This window comes from Temnothorax nylanderi, unplaced genomic scaffold (genome assembly GCF_030848795.1).
Source record: "Temnothorax nylanderi isolate EJ_2023f unplaced genomic scaffold, tnyl_v1.0 TNYL_tig0102_pilon, whole genome shotgun sequence".
Taxonomy (NCBI): domain Eukaryota; kingdom Metazoa; phylum Arthropoda; class Insecta; order Hymenoptera; family Formicidae; genus Temnothorax; species Temnothorax nylanderi.
The window spans coordinates 98,450-112,492 of record NW_027249164.1 but is presented as its reverse complement, the minus strand read 5'-3'; the positions used below and the strand labels follow the sequence as shown (position 1 = coordinate 112,492).

Here is a 14,043-nt window from a genome sequence, read left to right as displayed (position 1 = left end):
AGATCGGTGAATGTGGATATCGCGCGAATATGGAGCTTGATTCGTCAAGCGAGGAAATAATATATCGAGAATATATAATATGTTTAAAGAAACATCAACTTGCTATAGAGTAAGAGTTTCTCTATAAATTAAGTGCATGTTATTAAAATATCATATTGTTGCCTGTATGCAAAAAGTTTTGACGTACTAACATCATTTTTATTCCACAGGTTTGTAAAAATATTGGAATTGTCATATCAAGAACTTTCGTTACTTTTGTTATTATTGATTGTTGCAACGTTCAGTTTAGTTGGAGTACGGGTAAGCATAAAAAAATTATTCATCTAAGATATCTTGCCAACAAAAAATATAAATACAGTTATATAAAATAAATGTTACAAAAACTGATAATTATTACATAATTACATAAAATCTACTTGATTTTAGTGTGCTCTAAGATTAATATTTTTTTTTACATCAAAGAAATATAATTACTTAAAATTAAAAAATTAAATTATATTTCAGATAATTATATAATACTTTTCATGCAAGAATTGTCGATTATTTATATTTGTAGATCATACATGTATTACACCAATTGAAAGAATTGATGAAATTCGCATTTATAATCGTCGGACTATTGGTGACTCTGATGATTGTGTGTTATTCAAGTCAGAGATTAATGGATGAAAGTCAGAATATATTCTATCAAGCGTAATAATGACTTTATATCCTAATACATATAATAGACATAGTTTTTTTTTTAATAAGACCATAGCTTTGTATTATTATTCATAAGATAATCATTCATAAGATCTCTTAAACATGAAATTTTATTCAAATTTATTTAAAATTTTTAATAACACTTATAAAAATGTTACTAATTTAGAAATCATTAATAATAGAAATCATTAATAAATTCTTGTAAATTATTTTGTGTAATACATTGCATCATATACCATTTTTAATATACTCATGTTGCAACAAATAAGTTTCATTATTTATTTAAACGTAACCTTCCTTGGAAAGGCAATAAAAATCAATAATTGATTCTACGTTTACAGATACGCGGCAGAATGGTACCATTTCTCACCTAGACTAAAATCTTTGTTGATAATAACTCTTTACAGAACTAATACGCCATGCGTATTAAAAGCAGGTAATGTGATTCCGTTATCCATCGCTACCTATGCGGCGGTAAGTAAATTGCGCAAAGCTGTACAAAGCGTATCATCTTTCTTATAATAGTATCATGTATAAAATAATTAATTTAATTCTTTTAAGGTAATACGAGTGGCCATGTCTTACTTCACAGCGTTTTTATCACTCCAAGAATGATTACAGCATTATTTTCTAGTTCTTCACTAATTTATCTTTGTTTAATATCAATGTTAATAAATTGTAATAAAGAGATTTATGTTATATTTATCCCATAATATAAAATGATATCGCCCTCTTATTCAATCCTTTTTATTCTTTTTTAAAATTTCTTAAAACTTAATGTTATATTTCTTTACTCAGTAACGGTAGGTACTACAAATTAATTTGTTATAACTCTAAAAATTTAAAAGCTTTTTCTATTATTTATTTTATATAAAGATAGTAATTATGTACTTCAATATATAACAAAGTTGATAGTATTATATATTGCATTAATTAAATGAACTGTTATTAAAATATTAATTTTATTAGCCACAGATATTCTTAAGACACCTTAAAACACCATATCATTGTGATTCCAATTTAATAATCTCTTTAATAATCTTTAATTATCACCTTCGAAAATCTTTAAAATTACCCCTGTCCTTCTATATTTTCCTGCAATTGTATTTTCTTCAAATCAGCAAAATTCAAGTATGGATTTTTAAACAAAATTTGTTACTTTTCTTTATTTTGCAATATTTTCTAATTTCAAGAATCCTCGATTCCACTGAAGCGCTAAAAATGCTTAAAACGAAGTAGCACATATCTTCATTGTTAATATCGTTACCCTCAAACTTCCTATTAGATTGTGCTATATCGTTACGGTAACATGTCACTCAAAACCAATATCGAATAAACAATACATTGGAGGATGGAAAAATTGATGGTTTAATATAGATAGCTTGATACTCTCTTACAAGGGCGAAATAATATGGTGACATAGACGATTCCTGACATCCTATCATTTCGTGTTTCATGTACCTATACTACTCGCCGACGATCGATGGGTAACATGCGTGGCACGCATCATTATGTTACGGTCTCCCCACGGGGCTGAAACGAACGAAAATGCTGTCGAATTTTCTGAGAGAGTACAATATCAACCGGGTATTTTTGTCGATCATAGGCCTTTGGCCGTTTCAAAGTAAGCGCGTGAGAAATTTATTGCGGACTTTTTTCTTCCTGCTCGAAATAAGTTACTGTCCGTTCGAGGTATTGCACTTCAATACAATTTCGTTTCAAACAATACGTTCGATTAGTGCTTATAAATTTTTATTATTTTACTATTTCGTGTTGTACAAAATATACATATATACATTATAATCGCGCCAAACTAACGTATTTGATAGCAGTTTGAGCAATTAAAAAATAATTGTAAAATATAGAAATGTAACAATTTAGATGTAACAAGTCAATCGTGTAAAATTTTATGTATGTGAATTTGTAACATATATATACGAATGAAAATATTACATTCAGATATTACTATTGTACGATCATTGGAACGATGTGCAAATGATTTTTGAAGGTTGCTATCAAATTGTCATCTCAACCTCGTTTATCGTAAGGCAGGTGAATGAATTTTGGAACCACGATAAGGTACGTTTTTAGAATTAAAATGTATTGTTTTATCTTTTTTTTTTTAATTATGTTTACCTCCGGAAAAATATTTCAGGTGTTACACGTTAAATCGTTTCCATATTTGTTGCAATCAGTTTCGACAGTTATATAAAGGTATCGATAAGCATTGGGATATATTTACAAACGATGTGGAAATTCAAATTCTGAAGGACTATTCTACGTTGTCGCGAAAATTTACGAAATATTACTCCAGTAAGTACGATATATTGTTACGATAATTATCTTCCTTAGGCATAGCATTATTCCACGGTAATGGAATTATTCCATTCCCATGTTAATGGAATGTAGTGATATAATTAAACAAATTATGACCTAATAAATCACACAAAACTAAGCACTTGTTATAACTCTCAACTCTAGTAATAAATATTTACTATTACTGATTAACATATAAATGATATTTAATAAAATTTTCACTAAAAATAAATTTTTTACAAACAATTCAAAAGTATGATGACAATTTTAGGATACTTTATAAGTTTTTATATTATTGAAGGAACATACAAATTATTCTCGCAATGTTGCAGTGTTAATGTATGTTATGATGTTGGTATTTATAACAATACCGTTAACACCACCACTTCTAGATATTGTAATGCCTCTAAACGAGTCACGTCCGCGATTCTTCGCGATCGTAGTCGAATTCAGGGTGGATAAAAATGAATATTTTCTACCAATTTTTTTTTACACTACCGCAATAATCGTGGTGGGAACGAATGTTACGATGGGCGTTGATGCAATGCACGTAGCGTGCACTGCTCATGCTTGCAGTCTATTTGCTGCCGTCAGGTAAGTATATGTATGTATATCAAGCAAATAGGATAATTTCAATGTTTCTATATTGTATCATTAGGTAATAATATTATTATTGCAATTATAACAAGATACTAATTATATATATTTTGCCGCAAATGTATACAGTATATATTTTCCGGGCTCTCGCAAAGTAATGTAAAATTCATATTTCAGCAAACAAATTAAAAACATGAATCTAAAAGCGGATAGCAGCGAAATAAATAAATATGGCGTAGATCTTGATTCATCGAATGAAAAAATGATATACCAGGAATATAAAATATGTTTAAAGAAACATCAGCTTGCTATAGAGTAAATAACTTTTGTTAAATTGTTTATTGTCTGTCTACATACATGATATCTAATAATATTACCATTTGTGTGACAAATACTCTTTCAAAAATAAATTTGTTAATATTATTTGTATGTACACTCTATTAAAAATTAATCTGTTAATACTATTCTTATTACACAGATTTGTTGATATATTAGATTCTTTGTGTGTATACTCTATTAAAAATTAATTTGTTAATACTATTCTTATTACACAGATTTGTTGATACATTAGATTCATCGTATCAAGGAATTTCATTAATTATGTTAATGTTGGTTATTGGAACTATGAGTTTGATTGGAATACGTGTAAGTATTAAATAAGTATACATAAGATGTTTTCTCCTAACAGATAACGTAAATGTGTACGATCATATAAAATAATAAAAATTGTAACAGACCAGATTTTCGTAATTTTTTATTGATCGAAATCAAATTAGCTTTATGTTGAATCTCTCTTTATAGTCTAATACGTGATTTGACGATTAAATCAAGTTAGAGTTTAAACCTGAAAACAAAAAATATATCGAAAGCCTGATTTGCTGCAATAAAAATATATTTTTTATTAAATCTATATTAATTTTCCTAATGTAATTAAAAAAGGGTGAAATCTATGATTGTTTTTGATATATAATTTTATTAATTATATACGTGTTACAACATAAGTGTTTTTCATCTTAAGAATGAATATATAATTATTTTCTGAAAGGATAATTAACCCTTAAATGCCACACCTCTCAAGAATTTCGTAAATGACACATGGGGTCTAAAAAACCCCAGCATGAAAAATGTTTCCTTACTTATTGATTTTTTGATATTTAGTTATGAAAATTATTTTCAATGTTGTTCAAGGCTTAGAAAAGAGAATAAAATGCTTATATTGTTAAAATTTCAATTTCAACATAGTATAAAAAATTAAGATCGCCAACAGTTAAAATATTGGCTCCAAAATCAAAAAAATAAAAAATAATTAATAAATAAATATGAGCTCCATTTTTGAAGGGAACATTTGAAAATATATCATTCTAAAGGGTCTGGGGTTCGCTGGACCCCGGGTGACATTTAAGGGTTAATATTTTTCAATTTGTTATAGATTGTCTATGTATTGGATCAACTGGGTGAATTAACAAGATCGATGTTTATAATGACGGGTTCGTTAGTGACTCTAATGATTATATGTTACTCCGGTCAGAAATTAATGGATGAAAGTCAAAATATATTTCATCGAGCGTAATTATTTTATACTTTAATATAACTTCAGCACATTTAAAGTTCTTCTTGTAATCGATTTATACTAATAACTGTGCCGTAGGCATGTGCATAAGATTTCTTAAATATAAGTTTACTTCAACTGTAATTTCAGATTGTTTGGTACTTTTAATAAGATGTAATTTGAAAAACGTAATTAATATATAGATAAAATTGATATTAATTTAGAAATTACTATAATTTTTGCAAACTATTTTGCAATAAGTGTTCTGACATATCATCGTTACCCGATCGCACTATGTAAAAAATAGTACTAATTTTAATTTGGGTACATAATTCCACTTGAAAATTTGATTAAAATCAATTATTACATTTATGTTACAGATACGCCGCAGAATGGTACAATTTCTCGCCCAGATTAAAATCTCTATTAATTATAACACTTTATAGAACTAGTACACCCTGCGGATTAAAAGCAGGTAATATGGTTCCATTATCCATTGCAACCTATGCGACGGTAAGTACCGTGAAGCTAAAATATTTAGTTTTATAACAACGTTATTATATGCATATAAAACAGTTTATACCTCTTATTCAATTAAAGGTATTACGAACGGCCATGTCTTACTTTACGGCGTTTTTATCACTCCAAGACTGATAAGTGTTCTATTAATATCTCAGCAATATATGTGTTCGATCCCATCATCAATAAATTGTAGTACAGAGAGTACAATGTTACTGGATAATGGAATTAGTTTCATTCAATCAGCCGCTTTTGTATTTTTTTACAAAATTTTCACTTGACATTCATACTTTTCGTTTCCGTTTTCTTCGTTTTCTTTTTTTAACTGTGCCGTAAACAGTATTTATTTTATTTCGTGCCAGAGTAAACTTCAACGAGAACTTACGTAATATAATTATATATATACGTTAATGCATACGTTAATTAAACAAAATATAATATTAATTTTATCAGTCTAATTGTAAGATTAAAAAATGAAAAATACTTGACATCGCATCACTGATCTGATCCTTAAAATATTTTTTTTTATATAATTTTTTTCTTATTAGCTTCAGAAATATTAAAAATTAATTAATCCTTTTTTCTATAACTTCCCGCAAAATCTTTCTTTGGATCAGCGGATTAGTGGAATTCAAACTCGATTTCTTTGCTTATACTTTACCTAACATTTTTCTCCATTTATTAATTTTAAATATACAATTCGACTCCACGCACGAACACTGAAAGTGCTAGATTAGAACTAACTATAAAATATTCTCAACAGAAGAGTAAATCAACAAAAAAGACATGCATGAGATACATCTATATTATTATTGTCAGCCACAGCTTTTTACGTTGCATCGTGCTATGCCATTATATTTTCGTACGTCAACCTTTCAAAATTAAATATTAATTCAGAGAAAGTGATACTTTGGTATATCAATAGATAGATACGTTCGGCGAAATAATAGGTTGACAATTCCTGACATCCTATGATTTCATGTTTTATATGCGACCTGTACCCGCTGAACGATCGATTGCATGCATGGCAAGTGTCATTACGTTGAAGCCTTTCTCCGGGAAACTAAAGCGATTGATCATGCTAGAGAATTTGTTGCGAGAATACAATGTTAATCGGATATTTTTGTCCATGATAGGCTTTTGGCCATTTCAAAGTGTGCTCGCGAGAAAGTTGTTGCCGATCTTCTGCTTCCTGCTCGAAATAAGTTACTTTCCCTTTGAGGTAATGCGTACCAGTCGACACATTTTGAGTCGGAAAAAATTTAATTACTGTTTAAGGATTTTTATCGCGCTGATGACTGTCATCTCTCGTCACATGCAATATCGCGCACGTCTCCTATTGCGAAATATTTTAAAGTTAAATATTAAAGTACACGTTTGACGTATGTTTGTGATGCATTTATATGTAATATATACTTTTCGGGTGATGATCAACGTTATACGCAGATATTAATATTATACGATCATTGGGATAATGTGCAAATGATTTTTGACGCCGGCTACCAAATTGTCTTGTCAACCGCTACTATTGTAAGGATACTGAGTGAATTTTGGAATCACGACAGGGTGAGTTTTCGGAACTAAAGCGTGTTATCTTTGATTCTTTTTTATTTCGGCAAAACTGTTTGTATGTAACACATTAAATCATTTCTATTATGGTTGTATTGTAAACAGTTGCGACGGTTATATAAAGACATCGACAAGCATTGGGACATATTTACGAACGATGTGGAAGTACAAGTTTTGAAAGATTACTCTATGCTGTCGCGAAAGTTTACAATATATTATTCGAGTGAGTTATATCGCCGGCGATTATATATCTTTAGAGCAGTACGTTACTTTATACTAGATGTAATCAAGAATTTTGCAAGCCACCAAATCTCTCAGATATCTGAACTACAAAAGGCAGTCCAGATATTTGACGTTAAAAATTAACATACAACAAAAGATAAATAGGCTGTAATAAAATTTTCGAAAAATCCCATATTCGTTCCAGACGAATCCAATAGGGATAATTATAGAATACTCCATAAATTGATATATTAATGAAAGAACAACGCACTTCTCTTGTGATGTTACAGTGCTAATGTATGCCATGATGTCAGGATTTATAGCGATACCATTAACACCGGCGTTCCTAGATATCATACTGCCTTTAGTAAACCAGTCACGTCCGCGATCTTTCGCGGATCGAAGTTGAATTCAGGATAAATAAAGACGAGTATTTCGTACCGATTTTTTGTTACATCACCGCTTTAATGTTGGTGGGTATTAACGTCATGGTGGGTGTCGATACTATGCATATTACGTGCACCACTCATGCTTGCAGCCTGTTCTCGGCAGTCAGGTAGTTATCCCGCGGATTACAATGATGATTTTGATGCATATGTAATGATATCATAATGAAACATCATAAGAATAATTTTTACGTTAATATAATTATAGATTATATAGATCATAGAATATATGTAATATATCGCGTATAATTCGTATGGTTTTTTTCGACACCTTAAAAATCATGTTTTACAGCAAGCAAGTTGAAAACATAATTTCAAAGGTGGGAAATAACAATGAAATCGGCGAATGTGGAGGTGGCGTGTATACGGGGCTTGATTTGCCGAACGAGGAGATTGTGTACAGGGAATACATCATATGTTTAAAGAAACATCAGCTTGCTCTAGAGTGAGCAGCTTATGTCAAGTTATTTTTCCATCATTGCTTTATATTTATAAGATGAGCGAAATTAGTACGACATTGCTGTTTGCCATCAGAAACTAACGATATTATATTGTCCACAGATTTGTTAATATATTGAATTCGACGAATCAATATCTTTCGTTGTGCTTGTTATTCTTAATAACTGCAATTTTAAGCATAATTGGAATTCGAGTAAGCACTAAATAATTATTCGTTTGAGATCTTCTATTAAATATGAACGTAATATAACACAACAAGATTGCATTAATATATAAGAGATTCACTTTAGGAATCTTCATAATTTTCTCAATGCTAATAAAAATTGAAAATCGTAATAATCTTAGAATGAATAAATCTTACTATTTTATAATGTGCTCCCTAAAAAAATTAAATCATATAAAAACAATTATGTTTTCATTGTAGATCGTGTATGTGCTAGACCAATTACAAGAATTGCTAAGATACATGTTTATAGTTATGGGAGCGTTGATCCAGCTGATGATTGTGTGTTACTCCGGTCAGAAATTAATGGATGAAAGTCAGAATATATTTTATCGGGCGTAATAATCGTTTTATATATACGTTAAGCTTCTTTCCTAGAACAGAACTGTTTCTTGTTGAAATTTTTGGCATAATTCGAGGCAATATCTTTCGAATAAAAAATCCGAGGAAGTTGCTGTACTGTTAATCCAATATGATTTCAAAATATAATTTAGGACTCAGCTAGCAGAAGCTTCTAAAAGACGTCTTAATACCGCTTAAAAAATGTATAAAAAACGTCTTTTAGAAGCCTTTGTGATGTTTTTAAGACGTCTTTTAGAACATTCTGCTAGCTGGGGAGTTACTTTAATCTCAGATACAATTGCAAAAAATAATTTTCACTTAAATGTAAAAAATCCAATTAAAATCGATATTTAAACTCATTCTTGCAGATACGCGGCGGAATGGTACAATTTTTCGCCTAGGATTAAATCTCTTTTAATCATATCTCTTCACAGGAGTTTCGTACCGTGTGGGTTAATGGCAGGTAACATGATTTCTTTGTCGATGACGACTTACGCCGGGGTAAGGAACTTAAAACTAGCAAATAAAGCAAGTTCATGCTCGCGATGTTTTGCGCAACAATAACTTGTGCGTCTGTTTTTGATTCAAGGTGGTGCGAATGGGAATGTCTTATTTCACGGCGTTCTTATCATTCAAAGATTGATTATCGAACTTAAAATTAGTTATTTTATAATTAGATAGAATCTTTAGATAGAATCAAGTAATAAATTTGTCAATAAATTATAGTAAAAATTTGTAGAAAACTAATAATTGGTATTATTTTATCTCAATTCTCGTTTAATCAACTATCATTTTTATGATTTTCCGCAGAATTCTTATGGTAATCGTTACACAGGGATATATTTGCAGTAATCATTGTTTACCAACATCTGTCCAATATTATTTTACATAAAATAAGACTGAGTATTTTATAAATTTGAAAAGTACAGATACAACAGATTAATTTGTTATTCGTGCAATGTTTTATTTTGAGTCAACAATCATGTGCTTTAACCCAGGAAAAGGCGCCTGATTTTTTTGCATAAATGGTTACCTGGGGTGATTTTTACACCTTTACAATTAAAAGTCATTGATTAATTATTGCATATTTTTCATTGTTCTACAATTTACTAGTATTTGAAGACAATTATATGTATATAGATTTATTCAAATTCCCTGAAAAAAGTAAGGAGAAACTAAAAAAAATATTTAAGTATAAACGAAAGCAGCACATTAAAATTACTGTGACGTGAATTTTATTTTTTCGATACTGAGGTTGGGTTAGGTTAGGTTGGATGTAAAACTCAGGCGCCCGTTTCCGAATTAATAAAATTGATAATGTTACTTTAACATCCCAGGTAGCAAAGTGACGTCAAATGACGTCTTAATGACGTCTTAATGACGTCTATGACGTCAATAAGACGTCTTTAAACGTCATCTTTGCTACTTGGGATGTTAATTAACTTAAAACATCCATTTTATCAATCGCATAAATTCAAAAGTACTCTTATCAAATAAAGCGGCGTCGCTTGAAATTATAGCGACTCGCGATCTCGACATTCCTTTTTCGCGTATCAAGGAAACGCAAATATAATATCAAGTGAAAAAAACTCACCGACTCCTCTTTCCAAAATCTTCATTCTGCAATTTCCTCTTCTCCTCTTTTTTGCTCTCTGCCTCTCTTCTTCCGCGCCGAGAAGCGAAACGTTTTTCCATGTTAGAAGCAGAAAGCGCGCAGACAGCCGTAAGTCGTATGCGCAAAAAGAAACCCCGGAATAGAAGCTATTCTGTTTACTTCTGCACCTTCGTTACTTTGATACACCTTCCAATTTTCTTCCCGCGCGTCCTGGAGACCAAACGCGTGCTTGCCTCGCTGCCTCGCGTTGATCCGTAGAAAAAGAACGGACGGGAGTGTGTATGGTGACGCGCCGGGAAATGGCGCGGCGAGGAGTGGGCGAGAGCGAGCGGGAGAAGGCGAGAAGGACCGAAGACCGAAGTCGCGCTGGCCGCGCATGCGCGCGCACCGTTCATGGCGGCCGCGAGCCGCGAGTCGCGGTCGTCGCCGAGTCGTGGTGGGCTGGTGGGTCCGTTCGTATTTCGTATACGTGCAGCAGGCGACAGCGGTCCCTCGGCCGATTCCCCCGAGTCCGAGTCCACGTCGCGCCGAACCGCGTCCGAGAAGACACGGCGAGGCTCGAGCTCGGCTTTCGTCAGGAGCGTACGGCAACCAACCAGCAAGACGAAGCTCAAAATGCCACTGGTGAGTCCTGTCCTCCTGTCGTGCGCCGTTTCCTCTCTCCGTTCCTCTCGCGGTCCGTCTCCCTCGCTCGTGAGCGCCTCTCTTCCTGGCTGTCATCCCCTCGCCTCGGCCGCGTAAAGGCGTTTCGCTCGGTCATCCCTCTGTCCCTCGAAGAATCAGTTCCCCCGCGTCTCGGTCGTCGACACGAGGAACGATCGTGGCTGCGAAACGGAGCGAGAGCGAGGATGCGACTGACCGTCCTCGCGACTCCCGAGGTGAGAGCTGGGTGCGGTTTTTTGTGGTTAGCTCCGCGGGCACGAGGAGTGGTGTCGGATGAGAGGGAAACGGGAGCTTTTCAGGGACAGATTATGGATTGAACGTCAGAATTAAGCTTTATTTTGTGCGCGACGGAGTTTAGAGAGTTTGTCGAGAACGTAATTTAAAGGGATCAATAATGAGAGAAAAGTATGTCAGTGTATCGTAAGTTCACGCTAATGCCAAACACGACTGTTTCCAATATTAGTGGTAGGACGCAATGTTACAGTGCTTAATTGTTGATACAAATAGCATAAAAATGTATTAAGTGTTTGTTATAATATTTGCAAAAAGAAGCGGATAAAAATAGATGGTTATGCTATGCTGCATTTCATTTTAGAGAGCCCGAGCTCAAAGAAATCATTGTGCGTACTACCAATAATGAGAGAAAAGTATGTCAGTGTATCACAAGTTAATGCGCCAATGCCAAACAACTATTTCTAATATTAGTGATAGGACACAATGTTGCAATACTTAATTGTTGATGTAATTAGAATGTATTAAGTGTATGTTATAATATTTGCAAAAAGAAGCGGATAAGAATAGATGGTTATGCTATGTTGCATTTTATTTTATAGAGCTCGAGCTCGAAGAAATCATTATGCATACTGCCTGAAGTGATTAATCACGAAAGAAAAGTACGTTATTGTTCAAGAATTCGATATTAATGTTATCACCAATAAACAATATGTATAAACAATAATATGCCATGTCTGCAATAAATATTTGCTGTTTGTTAACATGTGCGAAAACTTATTATATTGCCATATCTAGGAAAGATAAAGTTGTAGAATACATATTGGTATTATAAAGAATATAGATTTCATAATGATAGAAATGATGAATGTATATCTTTTTAGGGCAATCATGCTGCCCTCACACCGCTGGAAGACATGTCCGCGGGACGAGGGCAGGCAGGTGGAGGGCCTCCTCAGCATTGTCAGAAAGTTTTTATACAGCGCGACTACAGCGAAGGTACTATGGTCAAGTTCCAAACGCGGTTCCCTACAGAACTGGAAAATAGAGTGAGTATTCCAATCAAAAACTTCTAAACCGTATATAGCTCAAGTCAGGCTAATATACTTTCTGCAAATCAGAAGGGACGATCGAGAAATATTTATCACAAAATATTTCCTTGATTTAGTTGGACAGACAATTGTTCGAGTACACGATCAATCAGTTGAACAACTACTTTGTCGAGGCAGAGCGTGCCAGTTGTTCTACGTACTGCGAGAGCTGCCTATACTGTCTCACGGGTTATCTGATAAGCATATGCACCGAGACACACTACGAAAAGTGTCTGCGCAAGGTCGCCAAGTTCGTCAGCGAGCAAAACGATCGAGTGTACAAGCCACGCGGCCTCCTGCTGACGGACCCAACAACTCGCGGGCTCAGACTAATAGAGATCTCGGTACTGGATAGACCTGCGTCGTGACTGCATATTAGCCGATCCAGGGAGTTCTTCATGTGACCCTCCGCGCAGTACTCTGGACATTACCTCGCCAGAATCATGGACATGCACGCATTCGTGGGTGCCTGCCGGCACAATTACGGGGCATGCCGGTTGGTTTGAGTCATTTTTGTAAGGTGCAGAAATCCTGCAAGGTTTGAAGGAACAAATTTTCCGTCGATATCTTGTGGGCCGCAAGTTGTTCAGATGCACCTTGCACAATTAATCTTGCCGAATACGTGTGTAATGAACTGAAACTCTCTCTTGCCGTCAGGTTGTGCCTTGTACTTGGGCTTAAAAGCTAAATGTAGATTGGTGGACAGATTTGTAATATATGTGTAGAGTGTAGTTCTCCCTGCGGGAAACAGGGATACACGCGGGAATATGCGCGATTGATTCGTGGGGATTTTCGTGTGGAAATTAATTGTGACAAAATAGGCTTATACAAGGTCGACATAATTGCGGCAAGAGAGTCTCGCGTTCATTCGCATTCGTGGTGTCTCGATCCTAAGTGGCAGCTGCTGCGTTTACGAGGGAGGGCGTGCATCGAAGCGCGTGGATGTGTAACGAAGCCGTGGCACTTCCTATAAATTCAATTTTCTATATGCGTACACAGAACATATAACATACGAAAGTATATGAAGTATATGGGGCGAATCAGGGTGCGGTAGGAAAGTGTAAGTCGCGTTCGTAGACGTTCGTGAACGACGCGAGTTAGTTTACCGCGAGCCGCCACGTTGATTTGTCACGTATACGACGGGGTCTATACATATTTTTTTACTGTTCATTTATGACTTTATCGTATCATCTGCATTTAATTAATGAGACGTGAATGAGATGCGTGTCTGCGTGAATTACTTAGCGAAGAGATGGCATTCGATGTTAGCGTCTGTAGCGCGTGTTTCGTTCAGGTTCCGCCCAACTGAGAACCTCGATTACGAGTGAGCCTCGGTCTCGACGAATGCTGACAAATTCTCCGAATTCTTCTCATCTTCCGCGATGTATCTTCCATTGCGTTTCTGTATCCGCGCGTAAAAAGCGTAAAGTTTTTTCGCATATGTAAATTGAGTGGGATGTTCAGCTCGTCGCGCATGTGGATGCCTCTCGACGGCGAAG

The 14,043-nt window shown here is 34.1% G+C and overlaps 2 protein-coding genes across 4 annotated transcripts; both read left to right on the top strand.

The window, feature by feature from the left end:
• The first annotated feature begins 2,250 nt into the window (after nt 1–2,250).
• On the top strand, nt 2,251–9,681 carry LOC139775677 (uncharacterized). The gene is made up of 9 exons (XM_071711891.1): nt 2,251–2,394; nt 2,662–2,781; nt 2,898–3,015; nt 3,351–3,612; nt 8,213–8,365; nt 8,482–8,572; nt 8,804–8,940; nt 9,313–9,445; nt 9,534–9,681. Exons 1-9 carry the CDS (start codon nt 2,251–2,253, stop codon nt 9,585–9,587), a joined length of 1,212 nt encoding a protein of 403 aa, XP_071567992.1. The 3' UTR covers nt 9,588–9,681.
• A 1,264-nt stretch (nt 9,682–10,945) lies between these two features.
• On the top strand, nt 10,946–13,722 carry LOC139775670 (golgin subfamily A member 7). 3 transcript variants are annotated; one of them, XM_071711874.1, is made up of 4 exons: nt 10,946–11,183; nt 12,056–12,115; nt 12,338–12,502; nt 12,622–13,722. In XM_071711874.1, exons 1-4 carry the CDS (start codon nt 10,953–10,955, stop codon nt 12,910–12,912), a joined length of 747 nt encoding a protein of 248 aa, XP_071567975.1. In that variant the 5' UTR covers nt 10,946–10,952; the 3' UTR covers nt 12,913–13,722. The 3 variants fall into 3 exon arrangements, with proteins under 3 accessions (XP_071567975.1, XP_071567976.1, XP_071567977.1); XM_071711876.1 differs by lacking the exon at nt 10,946–11,183 and adding an exon at nt 11,264–11,437; XM_071711875.1 differs by lacking the exon at nt 12,056–12,115.
• Nucleotides 13,723–14,043: the final 321 nt, after the last annotated feature.

Excerpts from the sequence above, each read along its gene's own strand:
- LOC139775677 (XM_071711891.1), top strand. The coding sequence starts at position 2,251 with ATGCTGTCGAATTTTCTGAGAGAGTACAATATCAACCGGGTATTTTTG. Across the intron at positions 3,613-8,212 it reads AGTCTATTTGCTGCCGTCAG|CAAGCAAGTTGAAAACATAA; the intron begins GTAAGTATATGT and ends CATGTTTTACAG. Across the intron at positions 8,941-9,312 it reads CAGAATATATTTTATCGGGC|ATACGCGGCGGAATGGTACA; the intron begins GTAATAATCGTT and ends TCATTCTTGCAG.
- LOC139775670 (XM_071711874.1), top strand. The coding sequence starts at position 10,953 with ATGGCGGCCGCGAGCCGCGAGTCGCGGTCGTCGCCGAGTCGTGGTGGG. Across the intron at positions 12,116-12,337 it reads TGATTAATCACGAAAGAAAA|GGCAATCATGCTGCCCTCAC; the intron begins GTACGTTATTGT and ends ATATCTTTTTAG. Across the intron at positions 12,503-12,621 it reads CTACAGAACTGGAAAATAGA|TTGGACAGACAATTGTTCGA; the intron begins GTGAGTATTCCA and ends TCCTTGATTTAG.